Source organism: Oncorhynchus keta, chromosome 10 (assembly GCF_023373465.1).
Source record: "Oncorhynchus keta strain PuntledgeMale-10-30-2019 chromosome 10, Oket_V2, whole genome shotgun sequence".
In the NCBI taxonomy this organism is placed as follows: domain Eukaryota; kingdom Metazoa; phylum Chordata; class Actinopteri; order Salmoniformes; family Salmonidae; genus Oncorhynchus; species Oncorhynchus keta.
In genome coordinates, this window is record NC_068430.1 from 64,969,564 (window position 1) to 64,985,525 (window position 15,962).

Below are 15,962 nucleotides of genomic sequence, written 5' to 3' on the forward strand. Positions count from 1 at the left end.
GTGGGCAAAACTGAGAAAGCATGTGCGAGCAAGGAGGCCTACAAACCTGACTCGGTTACACCAGCTCTGTCAGGAGTAATGGACCAAAATTCACCCAACTTATTGTGGGAAGCTTGTGGAAGGCTACCCGAAACGTTTGACCCAAGTTAAACAATTTAAAGGCAATGCTACCAAATACTAATTGAGTGTATAGTAACTTCTGACCCACTGGGAATATGATGAAAGAAATAAAAGCTGAAATAAATAATTATCTCTACTATTATTCTGACATTTCACATTCTTAAAATAAAGTGGTGATCCTAACTGACCAGACACATTCAAATACATAAAACCTACAGTATATGGTCACACATTAAAAGACAGGTCACCCCCCTGATACAAGTGTAGGTAGTTATCACTTTATTGATAGTCATTGATAGTTCATTTCCACAGGTCTGCAAAGGTACACGTCTGTAGTAGGCTGTGCAAACATGCTAAAACAGCACAAAACCACTCCCACTCCCCCAGTCAACAAATGTATATAATCTCAGTCATACACAGTATTCCAAATACATATACAGATAATCATTTTGTTTTCTATATTTAGAAAAATATAAAGTCCAAGCTTTAAAACTGACTGACAAAAAAAGAAAACCACAACAAGAAGTCCCAGATGTAGTATATGATGTCTACATATGCTTAAGTGTGTGTGTGTGTGTGTGTGTGTGTGTGTGTGTGTGTGTGTGTGTGTGTGTGTGTGTGTGTGTGTGTGTGTGTGTGTGTGTGTGTGTGTGTTGTGTTCACGAGAGACTGTCAGGGAGGAAAACTCTGCAGATGGAGGGTACGAGCTCATAGCTTAAGGGAGAAAAAAGATTATGTAGCCATTTTGTGAATTATGGGTGACAAGGGTTGAATAAACAACCTGTCGGGGTGACTCAGGCCTAACACAAATACTCCTCCATCCCGAGCTACTCGGAGGAACAGAGGAGCCTGCCCTCTAACGGGGTTGTACTCAAGATCTGACGTCAAATGTTTTGCTAACAGTGTGAGACTGGTGCGTGTATTGTACTGTAGGTTTAATGGGAGAGAGCATTTATTATATACAACGACTTCTACAGTAATCCACCTCATTTCCTCTCATCTACAGCCACTGGTCTCTTGCTGAACGAGTTTGTCATGTTGTGTTAGCTCGACTTCCTGTGTCAGTTAATTATCAGCCATGTAAGCCTACTGTATATCCTTCATCTCGTAACATTACTGCTGGCCTCCAAAGGAACAACAAAGGAGAAGGCAGTAGAATATGAGTAGAACTATATTATTAGCCAAGTAGCCATGGTAACAAAGCAGATAGAGGGATGATTTCTCTCAGCATTTGGCCAGGGGAAAGAAAGGATGAGAGAGTAGGGGAGATATTTGATGAATGACCAGAAGAGGAAGAGCGGAGCCCCATTACTTCCTCATTAATGGTAAATGACAAAGCCGAGAGGGACCAGAGCGCAGGAGTTACCATCAGAGACACAGAGGAGATTGGATCTAAAGTGACATTCAAAATCCATTTGTAGTGTATTCAGGGAAAAGTCGGGAGCAGGGCTCCAACTTGTGTCATCGTATTGTACATGCCAACCCAACATGGTTTAAACTGTACCAAAGTGTCTAGACCTCTTGGTAGGGTTGTAGAGTGCTTAGTATATTAGATTTGGTCGATATGAATACTTTTTCGATATGAATACTTTTTCAGAGGTAAAAGATATACTGATGCTACTTCAAAGGGTCCGTTGTATTTCAGAGACCTCCGGAGTCAGTTTCTTAATGAGGAAATGTAAACCAAGTAAATGCTCTGTAAATATTAGCATACGGGTGGTCAAAGTCGGCAGAGTGGTGTATGTGTGTGATTGTGTGTGTGTGCGCTCGTGCGTGCATGCATGCTTATAAAGAGGAGATGATACTCTAACAGTGGTCTGTCAGCCCGTGGCTCTATCCCATCACTTTGAAACTGTTTAAAATAGCCAATTGCCGTATGGACAGGGTGTTAGCAGATGGGTGTGTTTGCATAGTGCATGAGATGGGCATGGAAAGATACAGGGTGTGTTTGGGAATCCAAAGTGGTATACTTTCAGTGAGCAACAAAAATCCCTAAAATGGAGCCCTTAGTTCCCTTGAAAACATTGAAGATTTACAATACTACAATGAGCGTTGAATGAGGGCATAAGAGAATACACACACTCACTTACTGTACGCTATACAGACAACATCCCAGGAGCTATACAGACAACACCTCAGGGGCTATACAGTAAAGTACACACAATGAGTCAGCAGGGAGAGGGGAACGACTCCCCCAAAAGTTGAACACAACAAGATATTCTATGAACAGTCTCAGCCCTAAAAATCACCTTCCTCCATCCCTGTTCCTTTCATTTTTTCTTGGACAGGGGCATTACAGAGACCAAACTTCCCCTTCAGGATCCGTACAGACCGTCACAGCCCTGCACTCCCCTGCTATCGCCCCTCACACTGCCGAGCTGGAGAGCTGCACCCAGCCAACCTCTGTGTAGGCGCCCGTCACATGCCAGTACACTGCCCCCATCAGTTTCGTCCACACCATTTGCACTTCTGCCGTGAAGAACTCTGGGAAGTCCTCCGAGAACACCTCCAGCATTACACCACACAGGATCTGAGAGATGGAGAAAGGGAGGAAGTGAGATAAACAATGAGGAAAAAAGTGAGAGGAAGAGGATGGCAAATAAAAATTGGTAGATGAAGAAAGAGAGAGGAGTTAAAATGGAGGAGAGCAATCTCATCATAAAAAAACACCCTCAAAAACTTTCCAGTTGGCCTCAACTTGAAACAGAGAGCAACGCAACTTCCGTCCTCTCCACTCGAAACCTTTCAGAGGGTCATTGGGGACCATTAACACAAACAAGCCACGCCCTCACCTTAAAGTACATAGGCTCCACCTTGTGTTTGACAGCATGCGCCTTGCCCACCAGAGCCAGAACAGAGGACACTTTCTCTGGGTCGTGGAGGTTCTCCACCACCGTGTTGATGGCGCTCATCACCCGGCGGGCGTGGTGCCTCAGCTGGACACTGCGCTCCATCTCCTCTGGGTCATCCATGTCCTGAAACTGGCTGAAGTACTGCTTGGCCGACGGGAAGTTCACAAAGAACCTGGAGGACAGAAGAGCAATAACATTCTTACTCTGTGACTTTCCTGGAACTTCTAGTGACAAGGTGTATCTATGGCTCTGGGTAGAAGTTAGTGTACTCATAATATCATAATACCCACAGAACGACTGTGCAATCAAACAATATCAGGGGAAGTCCAAGAAACTTGGGGGTAAAAGAGCCAGGGTTAGAGTTTGTACAGAGCCATGGTGGTACAAGCACAGCTTACGTGGATATCATCCATGCTGGTTTCAGTTGTTCCAGGACAATGATATTCTAGTAAGACAATAACACTCTTATTTGAATGTCCTCATCATCCACACAGAGCAAAGCAGAAGATATCAACATGCCTACAGGCAATCAAATGATGTCAGTGCACAAATGAAGGATGAATAATATGTCAGTTAATACCCTCGGCAAAAGTCACTGGAATGACTGAAATCGGTACTAGTGGGGAATATGTACGCTTCATAACATTTGATCGAAGTGTTCAAGCGTGAAGATTTCTGAATCTGGTCATTGAATGGGACGCCCTGTGGCCATAAAGTCACGCAAGTTAATAAAACATTTCCAGAGACATTATCGCTCATTGTAATGTGTGACCTAGAGCTAATGAAAACTACCCAAAGTTTTCAAAGTGCACAATGTGCCTCAAGTTGTAATCAGCCTCGTTAACATAGCCTCATCTGCACCTAGGTGATTGGGTTTACTTATCACTTGTCACGACTTGGGCTTACGACTCAAGTCTCTTTGACGTCCTGCGAGTGGAGTGTTGACGTCCTGCGAGTGGAGTGTTTGACGTCCTGCGAGTGGAGTGTTGACGTCCTGTGAGTGGAGTGTTTACGTCCTGCGAGTGGAGTGTTTACGTCCTGCAAGTGGAGTGTTGACGTCCTGCGAGTGGAGTGTTTACGTCCTGCGAGTAGAGTGTTGACGTCCTGCGAGTGGAGTGTTGACGTCCTGCGAGTGGAGTGTTGACGTCCTGCGAGTGGAGTGTTTACGTCCTGCGAGTAGAGTGTTGACGTCCTGCGAGTGGAGTGTTGACGTCCTGCGATTGGAGTGTTTACGTCCTGCGATTGGAGTGTTTACGTCTTGCGAGTGGAGTGTTTACGTCCTGCGAGTGGAGTGTTTATGTCCTGCGAGTGGAGTGTTGACGTCCTGCGAGTGGAGTGTTTACGTCCTGCGAGTGGAGTGTTTATGTCCTGCGAGTGGAGTGTTTACGTCCTGCGAGTGGAGTGTTTATGTCCTGCGAGTGGAGTGTTGACGTCCTGCGAGTGGAGTGTTTATGTCCTGCGAGTGGAGTGTTTATGTCCTGCGAGTGGAGTGTTGACGTCCTGCGAGTGGAGTGTTTATGTCCTGCGAGTGGAGTGTTTACGTCCTGCGAGTGGAGTGTTTACGTCCTGCGAGTGGAGTGTGCTTGTCATGACTTCTCGCGTCTACTTGGAGCCTTGGAGAATCTGCTCCGGGCGCGGTAAAGTGGTGCTGATGAGTCGAGGAGCATTAAGATATTTACGTTTCTTTGAGTGTAATTAGAGGCAGGTCCTGCTGGGGACCGGAGGAGCGAGACGGGTGGCAGTCGATGTTCCTCTCGGAGCAATTCACCCGCGGTGACTGTGCGTAGGAGGTTTCCTCTGCCTGAATGCTTTGGCATTGATTATGAGCCACATAACAATACCTGCCATACACAGTGATGAAAGATGAAAAAAATAAAAAAAACTCAATGTCCTGTGACTGCTTTGTCATCTACAAAAGTGACAGTAGATACCAGGCTTGTATGTCACAAAGTGCTTTTGTCAAGTCCTTCCCTCCCTAGTCACAGATACTCTATATCCTGCAGAACTACACACTATTTCTGAATGGAAAATAATGGAACTTCAAAAGGAAGAGCACCTCTCTGAGGATTACTGGACTTCGCACAGAGGGTACTGTGACTGATGTGTGTGCCGTCTATGGACTATTTGAACTGCACGTTATTATTTAGGGCCATACAGTAAAGCCCATTTCTCCAACCACCCTATGAGATGTAAAGCTGAGAGAATGGGAATCGCCCAGCTCTGTTATGATTGAAGGTCTACAGTTTTTACGTCCCCACCGCTGAGGCTGACCACGTCGGGGCACCTCAATTAGCGGCTGTGTATTTTTGCCGACAAGACTATAATGAAGTTTCCACAAGCTTACAAAGCGGTGCACTGCTCGTACAGGGAGATATGTGGGGGATATTTTTTGATTTTTGACTCTGCTCTCACCCTTTCTGGTGAAAGCACAGCATGCTGTATATGTAAACAAATGAATAATTGAAACACACACACACACACACACACACACACACACACACACACACACACACACACACACACACACACACACACACACACACACACACACACACACACACACACACACACACACACACACACACACACACTCTCATCTTGTTTCACCCCTGACCCAATTTGACTCGTGTAGTTGCTTTACACCAGTGCGGCTGACTGGGCACGAGGGTTTAGTTATTCAGCGTTGGTTAGGTTTGGCCCCTGGCAGCAGCGCTACACTACACTACACTGCATCCCCGCAGATCCTGTGACATGCTATGCTACGCTAAAGAGGCGCCTGCTTGCCCATAGCTGTCCCCAAGCCAAGCTCTCCCAGCTGTCGCTGCTTCACTTTGAAACAACAAGGAACACTAGCGTGTTGTTCCTTGCAGATAAACATGAAAGTCCCTTAGAGCTGTGTGAGGAAAGGACTTTTTCTCTTAGAAGTCAGAAATGAAGGACTTTTTTTGTATACCTTGCCAATCCTCTTCAGGGAACCCTTTATAGGTACAAGAGTACTGTGCAATATACTGTTAAATATACTAACGGTGTATATCCACTTTTATATCTGCATGTATATTTCTACATCTCTATAATGCAAGACTGTTAAAACATTTGCCCTGAAAGCCTAACACAACCAGAACCAGAGAGTGAGAGTGGAGTGTCTGGAGTGTCAAAGATGCTCTCACACTGAATTCCCCCAACCTGTCGCTGCATTTCAATGAAGTCATCAACGCAGCACCATTAGTGGTTTGTTAGTCACATTCTAATTAGTCTTGAAGGGTTCTTTTCGGGAAGGCAACACGCTCCAATTACTGAGAAAAACGACATTGACAAACCTGTGCGAGCATTAGACACAGAGAGGTGGTTTCTCTTCATGGTCATTCAAAGCAACTCCGTGAAATCAAATCAACTCACATCTCCTCGGTCATCAAGATGGACCACTTTGGAGATGTATCCATCATGCTAGTATCAGAAGCATCCAGTCACAGCCCAATACTATTGCTCGATGTTTGGCGACTTCATTGAGCTGCCATTTGTACAGTACTCGAAATGGCCGGAGGTGGTCTCCTCATTGGTGAAATTGCATTTGTGCGCATTGATGATGACATTAGCCCAGGCTATTGTCACTGTCTATTCTTTCCGACCATCCAAGCTGAAGGATACAAATGCAAATAGCTACGCGTTCACATGGCGAACCATGGAAGTCAACTGAAAAGTGGAAGGCTTTGACGCAGTATCCATCCACTCTTCAACGTGTTTTCAGGATAGCTATTAGACCATTATCCATTCCACACAGATGACCTGCTTACTCGGGCCATCTGCTTGTTAATAGGAGCAGGCCAATTAGTGGGTACAGAGGGATGTTAGGGAGTGTGACATACTGCACCAGTCAAAATTCTGGACACACCTACTCATTCAAGGGTTTTTCTTCATTTGTACTATTTTCTACATTGTAGAATAATAGTGAAGACATCCAAACTATGAAATAACACATATGGAATCATGTACTAACCCAAAAAAGTGTTAAACAAATCAAAATGTATACATGATTTGAGATTCTTCAAGGTTGCCACCCTTTGCCTTGATGACAACTTTGCACATGCTTGGCATTCTCTCAACCAGATTCACCTGGAATGCTTTTCCAAAAGTCTTAAAGGAGTTCCCACATACTCTGCGGTCCAAATCATTCCAAATCGTCTCAATTGGTTGAGGTTGGGTGATTGTGGAGACCAGGTCATCTGATGCAGCACTCCATCACACTCCTACTTGGTCAAATAGCCCTTATACAGCCTGGAGGTGTGTTAGGTCATTGTCCAGTTGAAAAACAAGTGATAGTCCCACTAAGCGCAAACCAGATGGGATGGCATATTGCTGCAGAATGCTGTGGTATCCATGTTGGTTAAGTGTGCCTTGAATTCTAAATAAATCACAGAAAGTGTCACCATGAAGGCCTGATTCACGCAGTCTCCTCTGAACAGTTAATGTTGAGATGTGTCTGTCACTTGAACTCTGTGAAGCATTTATTTGGGATACAATTTCTGAGGCTGGTAACCCTACTGAACTTATCCTCTGCAGCAGAGGGAACTCTGTGTTTTCCTTTCCTGTGGTGGTCCTCATGAGAGCCAGTTTCATCATAGCGCTTGATGGTTTTTGCGATTGCACTTGAAGAAACTCTAAAAGTTCTTGACATTTTACACATTGACTGACCTTCATGTCTTAAAGTAATGATTGACTGTTGTTTCTCTTTGCTCATTTGAGCTGTTCTTGCAATAATATGGACTTGGTCTTTTATCAAATAGGGCTATCTTCTGTATACCACCACTACATTTTTTATTTTTTTTATTTTTACATTTTACCTTTATTTTACTAGGCAAGTCAGTTAAGAACAAATTCTTATTTTCAAAGACGGCCTAGGAACAGTGGGTTAACTGCCTGTTCAGGGGCAGAACGTTGTCACAACACAGCTGATTGGCTCAAATGCATTAAGAAGGAAAGAAATTCCACAAATTAACGTTTAACAAGGCACACCTGTTAATTGAAATGCATTCCAGACTACCTTATGAAGCTCGTTGAGAGAATGCCAAGAGTGTGCAAAGTTGTCATCAAGGCAAAGGGTGGCTACCTTGAAGTGGCTACCTTCAAATATAACATATTTTTTTGGTTACTACATGATTCCATGTGTGTTATTTCCATGTGTTATTATTATTGATGTCTTCACTATTATTCTACAATGTAGAAAATAATACAAATAAAGAAAAACCCTTTAATGAGTAGGTGTGTCCAAACTTTGACTGGTACTGTAGGTGCAGATGAGAAGCTTTGCACTCAGGAGGATCATCAGACCCAGCAGAGCATTCAAGCCTGGGCATGTCAAGAGAGCCTGTGATCTTGATGTCAAGGGACAGAGAGAAATGAAAGATAGAAAGAAAGAGACATAGTGAATAGAGAATGGGAGGGAGACTGAGGAAAGCGAGAGAAAGAAAGTGAGGGAGAGAGAGGAACAGATATGGAGAATGAAAGAGAGACAGTGAAGTGCCAAAGCTTGTTGCTGTTATCCACAGATAAGAATGCCACACACATGCACGTATGTACTCACTCACACACACACACACACACACACACACACACACACACACACACACACACACACACACACACACACACACACACACACACACACACACACACACACACACACACACACACACAGAGAGAGAGAGAGAGAGAGAAAGAGACAACACTACACACTCTCTGCCCTCAGAGCTTTCCCTAAGGGACTATCTTGTCGCTTCCACCCAAAATCAGAGCACATCACTGCCTTAGCGACGCCACGCTGTCCGTTTTAACGAGCCCTCTCGGCATTCCATGTGGAACACTGAGACAACACGGAGACAACACGGAGACAACACTGAGACAAAACTGAGACAACACTGAGACAAAACTGAGACAACACTGAGACAACACTGAGACAACACGGAGACAAAACTGAGACAAAACTGAGACAACACGGAGACAACACGGAGACAACACTGAGACAACACTGAGACAAAACTGAGACAACACTGAGACAAAACTGAGACAACACTGAGACAACACTGAGACAACACGGAGACAAAACTGAGACAAAACTGAGACAACACGGAGACAACACGGAGACAACACTGAGACAACACTGAGACAAAACTGAGACAAAACTGAGACAAAACTGAGACAACACTGAGACAACACGGAGACAAAACTGAGACAAATCTGAGACAAAACTGAGACAAAACTGAGACAACACTGAGACAACACTAAGACAACACGGAGACAACACGGAAATAAAACTGAGACAACACTGAGACAAAACTGAGACAACACTGAGACAACACTGAGACAACACGGAGACAAAACTGAGACAAAACTGAGACAACACTGAGACAACACTGAGACAACACGGAGACAAAACTGAGACAACACTGAGACAACACTGAGACAAAACTGAGACAAAACTGAGACAACACTGAGACAAAACTGAGACAACACGGAGACAACACTGAGACAACACTGAGACAAAACTGAGACAACACGGAGACAACACTGAGACAACACTGAGACAAAACTGAGACAAAACTGAGACAACACTGAGACAAAACTGAGACAACACGGAGACAACACGGAGACAACACGGAGACAAAACTGAGACAAAACTGAGACAAAACTGAGACAACACTGAGACAACACGGAGACAACACGGAGACAAAACTGAGACAAAACTGAGACAACACTGAGACAAAACTGAGACAACACGGAGACAAAACTGAGACAACACTGAGACAACACTGAGACAAAACTGAGACAAAACTGAGACAACACTGAGACAAAACTGAGACAACACGGAGACAACACTGAGACAACACTGAGACAAAACTGAGACAACACTGAGACAAAACTGAGACAACACTGAGACAAAACTGAGACAACACGGAGACAACACGGAGACAAAACTGAGACAAAACTGAGACAACACGGAGACAACACTGAGACAAAACTGAGACAACACTGAGACAACACGGAGGCAAAACTGAGACAACACTGAGACAACACTGAGACAAAACTGAGACAACACGGAGACAAAACTGAGACAACACTGAGACAACACTGAGACAAAACTGAGACAACACTGAGACAAAACTGAGACAACACGGAGACAAAACTGAGACAAAACTGAGACAACACGGAGACAAAACTGAGACAAAACTGAGACAACACTGAGACAAAAGTCAAACGCATCCCAGCTCAGTCAGACAGCGACTCTTTCTTCAGATGCAGAGCCTCAGAATTAAGACCAACACAGACATACAAACAAAGTGACAGACAACTTGTAATATTAGAATTCAATAAATAAAGAATAATAAGCAGTCATCCAGGTGCCACAGAAAGGTACCTGCTAAACTGGTGGTTCAAGTCTAGAGTGACGATGTGACAGGTAAAAGATGTGAAATACGTGTAAAGCACCAACTGAACACCTAGAACAGGAATGTCTGCCTCAGATAGGAGGACATTTAAACAGAAACGGGTGCTCTCCCTCAATTATAGTGTCTTACAAAAATAGTCCGTAGAATGAAGAGGGCTTCTGAGAAATTGCTTTTTAATGAGGACAGAAGTGAGTGAATGAGAGCAGAATTGTGTGTATGTGGTCTGTGCAGTGTGGACTCAATCTCCCTGCCTTTTCCAGAGCCTGCTGTGGGATTTCATAAAAATGTATGAGCCCCCTCCAATCTGCACAAATCTACGGAAACCACACATCCAGCCGTGCTCAGGTGCAGTAAACATCAGTAGAAATCTGTGTCTATATGTTGGTCAAGTCTAGTCCCAATTAACCCCAATCATCCTCCACTCACAACATTTTTTGCCCAAACTTTTCTATGACTGATAAGAGGCTGTACATGAGAACGTACTTTTTAAAATTGTACTCCACTAAAATTGTAGACCCCCCCCATGCCATCCGGTCCCACCAGCTACACAAACCTTATGAGGACCCCTGATACTCCACGTACCTTATGAGGACCACCAGCCGCAACACTATGAGGACTCTAAGCCCACGTACTTAATGAGGACCATCAGCCCTATGTGTGCCTGAGGAGGACCTCCAGCCCCACCACAATGGCGACCAACAGCCCCATCACTGTGGAGACCAACTACCCCACCACTATGAGGACCCCCCCCACCTGACCACATACCTTATGAGGACCGACACGCCCACGTCCTCGCAGTTCTCGTAGACGTGTACCCAGGTGTTCTGGATGATCTCCCGCTCGGCATCGGTCAGTGGCTCGGCCCGCTCCCCGCGCTCCATCGTCTCTCCTCCTACGTCTCTTGGCGACTCCATCCGAGACGACCTCCGCCGCAGCAGCTCGGAGGCTCCCGGCAGCAGCGAGCGGGGGAGGTAGGGAGCAAGGGAGGGGGGGAGGGAGAGGGAGAGCTGTGAACCCACGGCGACGGAGACGGAGGGATGGAGGAGAGAGAGAGACGGAGCAGCCGTGAACGCTACCCACCCACCCCCCACCAAAACCACCACTCTCTTCCTTCGCTCTCCTCTCCTCCAAAACTTGTCCTCCACTGTTAATACCACTTCTTCTTTTTATTCCCCTCACTGTTTCTCTCTTTCTCCCTTTATTTGTATCTTTCCTTCTCTAGTAGGGGAGCTGTCTTCCCTCTGAACTTCTGTGTTTGTGAGGACCTGATTGAATGACAGAGGGAGTGGGAGAGAGGGGTGGAGAGAAAAGAGAGGGGGTGGGGAGAGACAGAGAGAGGGGGTAGAATAGAGAGCATCTAGGATCTCTGTATTGTCCTCCCGCCTTCCTCTCCCCCCCTTTCTCTCTCTCTCTTTCTCGCTTTCATTTTGTCTACCTAATGTGCGCGCACACGCAAACACATGCACGCACACACACACACATGTATGCACACACATGCACGTGCGTGCACGCACATACACATGCACACAGGTCCTAGATGATCTCTATTCTACCTCCTCTCTTTTCTCTCCACCCCTCTCTCCCACTCCCTCCGTCATTCCATCAGGTCCTCACAAACACAGAGGTTCAGAGAGAAGACAGTTCCCGTACCAGAGAAGGAAAGAAACAAAGAAACGGAGAGTGTGTGTGTGCGTGTGCGCTCGTGGTGGGGTTCTGTGTCGTCTCCTGAGAGAACCTGTATAAACTGTGACAGAAAAAGCTATAGGAAGCCTCCGTCTCTCCACAGACTCTCACAGGACATTGTGCCTGACCATTTGACAGGTAAAGCAGATAGAAGAGAGAGAGAGAGAGTAAAAAAGAGAAGTTACCATTTGCATTCAGGCTATTGAGAAAGATATGAAATAATGGAGGTCAAGAAATCTCCACTCACAACTTTTTTGCCCAAACATTTCTATGCCTGATAAGGTGCTGCACATGAGAACGTCATTTTTTAAATTGTACTCCACTAAAATTGTAGACCCCCAGCCCCATCTCTGAGGACCCGCCCCCTGGTCCCACCAGCTACACAAACCTATGAGGACTCCCTGATAAGGGAGGTTAAACATGAATTAAAATGATATGTCATAGAGTATTTACTTCTCGCTGATTCATAAAAAAAACTTGATGAAACCATTCAAAAGTAAATTCAACAAAAGTCTTGGATCGCCTGGTTTGAAATTACACTTTTGATTTGTGCAGTGCAGACAGACCAACACAAGAAGATTGAAGAAACCTGCTACTGAAGGGGTCAATCTGCGTTGAAGATATTGAGAATTCCACATTTGACATTCTCTCAGTGGCTCGCCACAGCCAGAGACGGTTAATAAACTGCTGGCTAGACAAAAAAAGGGGGGACGTGACAGTTTTATTGTGCCATAGAGTCTATAGAAAAAGCCTGCCTGCCGTTGAGATAGAGCTGTCACAGCGTTTGAAAGGTGACAGATTTATGCACAAAGCCAAGTGTGGCACCCATCAACACTGCACTGAATTGCACACTAATGTCTGTCAGACTTTCCACGTGCCACTTTGGCTGCGTTTACACAGGCAGCCCAATTCTGATCTTTTGCCCAATTATTAGCAAAAGCTCTGATCTGATTGGTCATAAAGATCAGAAGTAGGATGCCTGTGTAAATGCAGCCTTAGGGTGAGCAAATATAAATCTTTGATATAGGGCTTTGTCAAAACCAATATGGACATAATTAAATTACCACCGTCTCAAATACATACAGAATACACTGTTCATAGCATAGTATGCGTATAAAGAATTTTCTACAGTGGGAATATACAGTTATTGGACACTAACATCTACTGTAACACAAAGCATATTGCCAATTGGCAAAGGTTTGTTCAAAATCCCACTAGATTATGAAGACCAAGTCACAGACTACTCATACATGTACTGTATAAAGCATTTGTACTGTGCAAATGTAGCTTTTGCCAAGTTAGCGTCTATGATGATGATGTGTATGATAGTATTCATATTATCGCCTCTCTATCTCAGACCTTGCAGGAAGTAAACAACATGTACACTGACGCTTCGAACACACCGACAGGCGTCATTGGGAAAAAAGTAGCACGCAGCATCATCTGGATATGTGTCGCAACAAAAGTTCAACATTCACCTTCTTGCTACCATTTCTGTCAATCCGTCTACGCATACAGTTTGACGCATACGTTCGATAAATCCAACGTATGCACCACACAGAACGCTCGGCAACGCAATGCTGCAAGGCAAACGCAGCGTTTCATTGGAAATTCGGGTGTACCGAAATGCAATGATGCTGTCGGTGTGATCGAAGCGTGAGTGTAAAAAAACATTAGGAAGGCATACTCTTCCAATGACATAGACTGACCAGGTGAAAGCTCTGATCCCTTATTGATGTCACATGTTAAATCCACTTCAATCAGTGTAGATCAGGGGTCCCCAACCTTTCCTAGCATGAGAGCTCATTGTAAAATGTTTAACATGTTGCGAGCAACACATTTTTGTTGTTGTTGTTGCTTGCTGCTCATTCTTCTCTACTCCTCCATGCAACTCTTCCCCGGGTCCTTTTTACGCTAATCATACTCTCTGTTCATAATATATGCATAGTCACCTTAACCATACCTACATGTACATACTACCTCAATAAGCCTGACTAACCGGTGTCTGTATATAGCCTTGCTACTCTTATTTTCAAATGTCTTTTTTACTGTTGTTTTATCCCCCCCCCCCCACACACATACCTTTTTTTCGCACTATTGGTTAGAGCCTGTAAGTAAGCATTTCACTGTAAGGTGAATAGCTGTTGTATTCGGCGCACGTGACAAATAAACTTTGATTTGATTCTGTCAGTATACCTGGTAAAATAATGGTTAATAAACAATTCCAAGGGGGGGCCTGTGAAATGTGTGATTTCTATTACAAATTATGTTTTATCTTTTCCCAAATAAGGTTCTCATTTGAATTATTCCTGGATTTAGATTTTTTTTTTTTTTTTCACTCTTAAAATGACAATTGTTGATAGAGAAACAACCAAATTGGATGTTCTGAGTCCATGTCAATGCTTAAATCACATCAGAAGGAATACAAATGGGTCTGGAAGAACACTAACACATTTTGTGATGAATGTGCCATCTAATGTGCTTGTGTAGCAGTGGTTCTCTACTGCTGCTGCTCATTTCATGGCAAAGTTTGCCACTAACGAATAATCGATACAAATTATATACTTTTGCCAGGTAAGCCTACTTTGCAGTTAACATTTAACCTCTACAGGATCGGTCCCCTCCCCCCGCATGACGGTTGAGCTAATGTAGGCTAATGTGATTAGCATGAGGTTGTAAATAACAATAACATTTCCCAGGACATAGACATACCTGATATGGGCAGAAAGCTTGGCCTTTCTCTTGCATTTCAAAGAAGATGGAACAAAAAAACAAACGCATGTTTTTTTTCTTTGTATTATCTTTTACCAGATCTAATGTGTTATATTCTCCTACATTCATTTCACATTTACACAAACTTCAGTGTTTCCTTTCAAATGGAATCAAGGAATCAGTACATCACTAGGGCCAGGCTTCCTGCCATCCAGGACCTATACAATAGGCGGTGACAGAGGAAGGCCCAGAAAATAGTCAGACTCCCGTCACCCAAGTTATAGAATGTTCTCTCTGCTACCGCATGGCAAGCGGTACCAGAGCGCCAAGTCTCGGACCAAAAGGATCCTCAACAGCTTCTACCCCCAAGCCATAAGACTGCTGAACAATTAATAAAATTGCCACCGGACTATTTACATTGACCCCCCCTCCCTTTTGTACACTGCTGCTACTCGCTGTTTATTATCTATGCATAGTCACTTCACCCCCAACTACATGTACAGATTACCTCTACTAGCCTGTACCCACGCACACTGACTCGGTACCGGTGCCCCCTGTATAAAGCCTCGTTATTGTTATTCTCATTGTGTGACTTTATTATTACTTCTTATTTGAGTCTACTTGAACCGCACTGTCGGTTAAGGGCTTGTAAGTAAGCATTTCACGGTAAAGTCTCTACTTGTTTCCGGGACATGTGACAAATAAAGTTTGATTTGATGAATATGCATATCCTTGCTTCAGGTCCTGAGCTACACGTAGTCAGATTTGGGTATGTCATTATAGGCGGAAATTTCAAAAAAGGGTTAGATTCTTAATTAATTGAAAAGGTTTTTGGGAGAAAATATTTCTGTCAACCTACAAGATGGTTATCACAGAGTGATAGACACATGAGCCCACCACACAGACAAGACAGGGGCAATATTGTTGGAAAAATGAATTGGAAGATATTGTGTTAGGTTTGGCTTTTTATGCCAATAGTGGCTAACCAGGGGTGGGATAATGTCAAGTTGTGTTGATTAAATAGTAGTGGGGAGCTTGAGGGGTCTGATACTTGTGATATTTGTTTATGACAGTTTGCGGTGGAACACGTAAAAATTGCATGTACTTTCAGATTTGTTTGGCGAGCTACTCATAGGTGGGCTACGAGCTACTGGTA

General features: G+C 44.2%; 1 protein-coding gene across 1 annotated transcript; it reads right to left on the minus strand.

Moving 5' to 3' along the window:
* Window positions 1-376: 376 nt before the first annotated feature.
* On the minus strand, window positions 377-11,673 carry LOC118389219 (cytoglobin-2-like). The gene is made up of 3 exons (XM_035779058.2): window positions 11,177-11,673; window positions 2,913-3,144; window positions 377-2,650 (listed from the first exon to the last, which is right to left on the minus strand). The coding sequence occupies exons 1-3, from the start codon at window positions 11,323-11,325 to the stop codon at window positions 2,486-2,488; spliced, it is 546 nt and encodes a 181-aa protein (XP_035634951.1). The 5' UTR covers window positions 11,326-11,673; the 3' UTR covers window positions 377-2,485.
* Window positions 11,674-15,962: the final 4,289 nt, after the last annotated feature.

Excerpts from the sequence above, each read along its gene's own strand:
- LOC118389219 (XM_035779058.2), bottom strand. The coding sequence starts at position 11,325 with ATGGAGTCGCCAAGAGACGTAGGAGGAGAGACGATGGAGCGCGGGGAG. Across the intron at positions 3,145-11,176 it reads GGCGTGTCGGTCCTCATAAG|GTTCTTTGTGAACTTCCCGT; the intron begins GTATGTGGTCAG and ends TCTGTCCTCCAG. Across the intron at positions 2,651-2,912 it reads TGGAGCCTATGTACTTTAAG|ATCCTGTGTGGTGTAATGCT; the intron begins GTGAGGGCGTGG and ends TCCATCTCTCAG.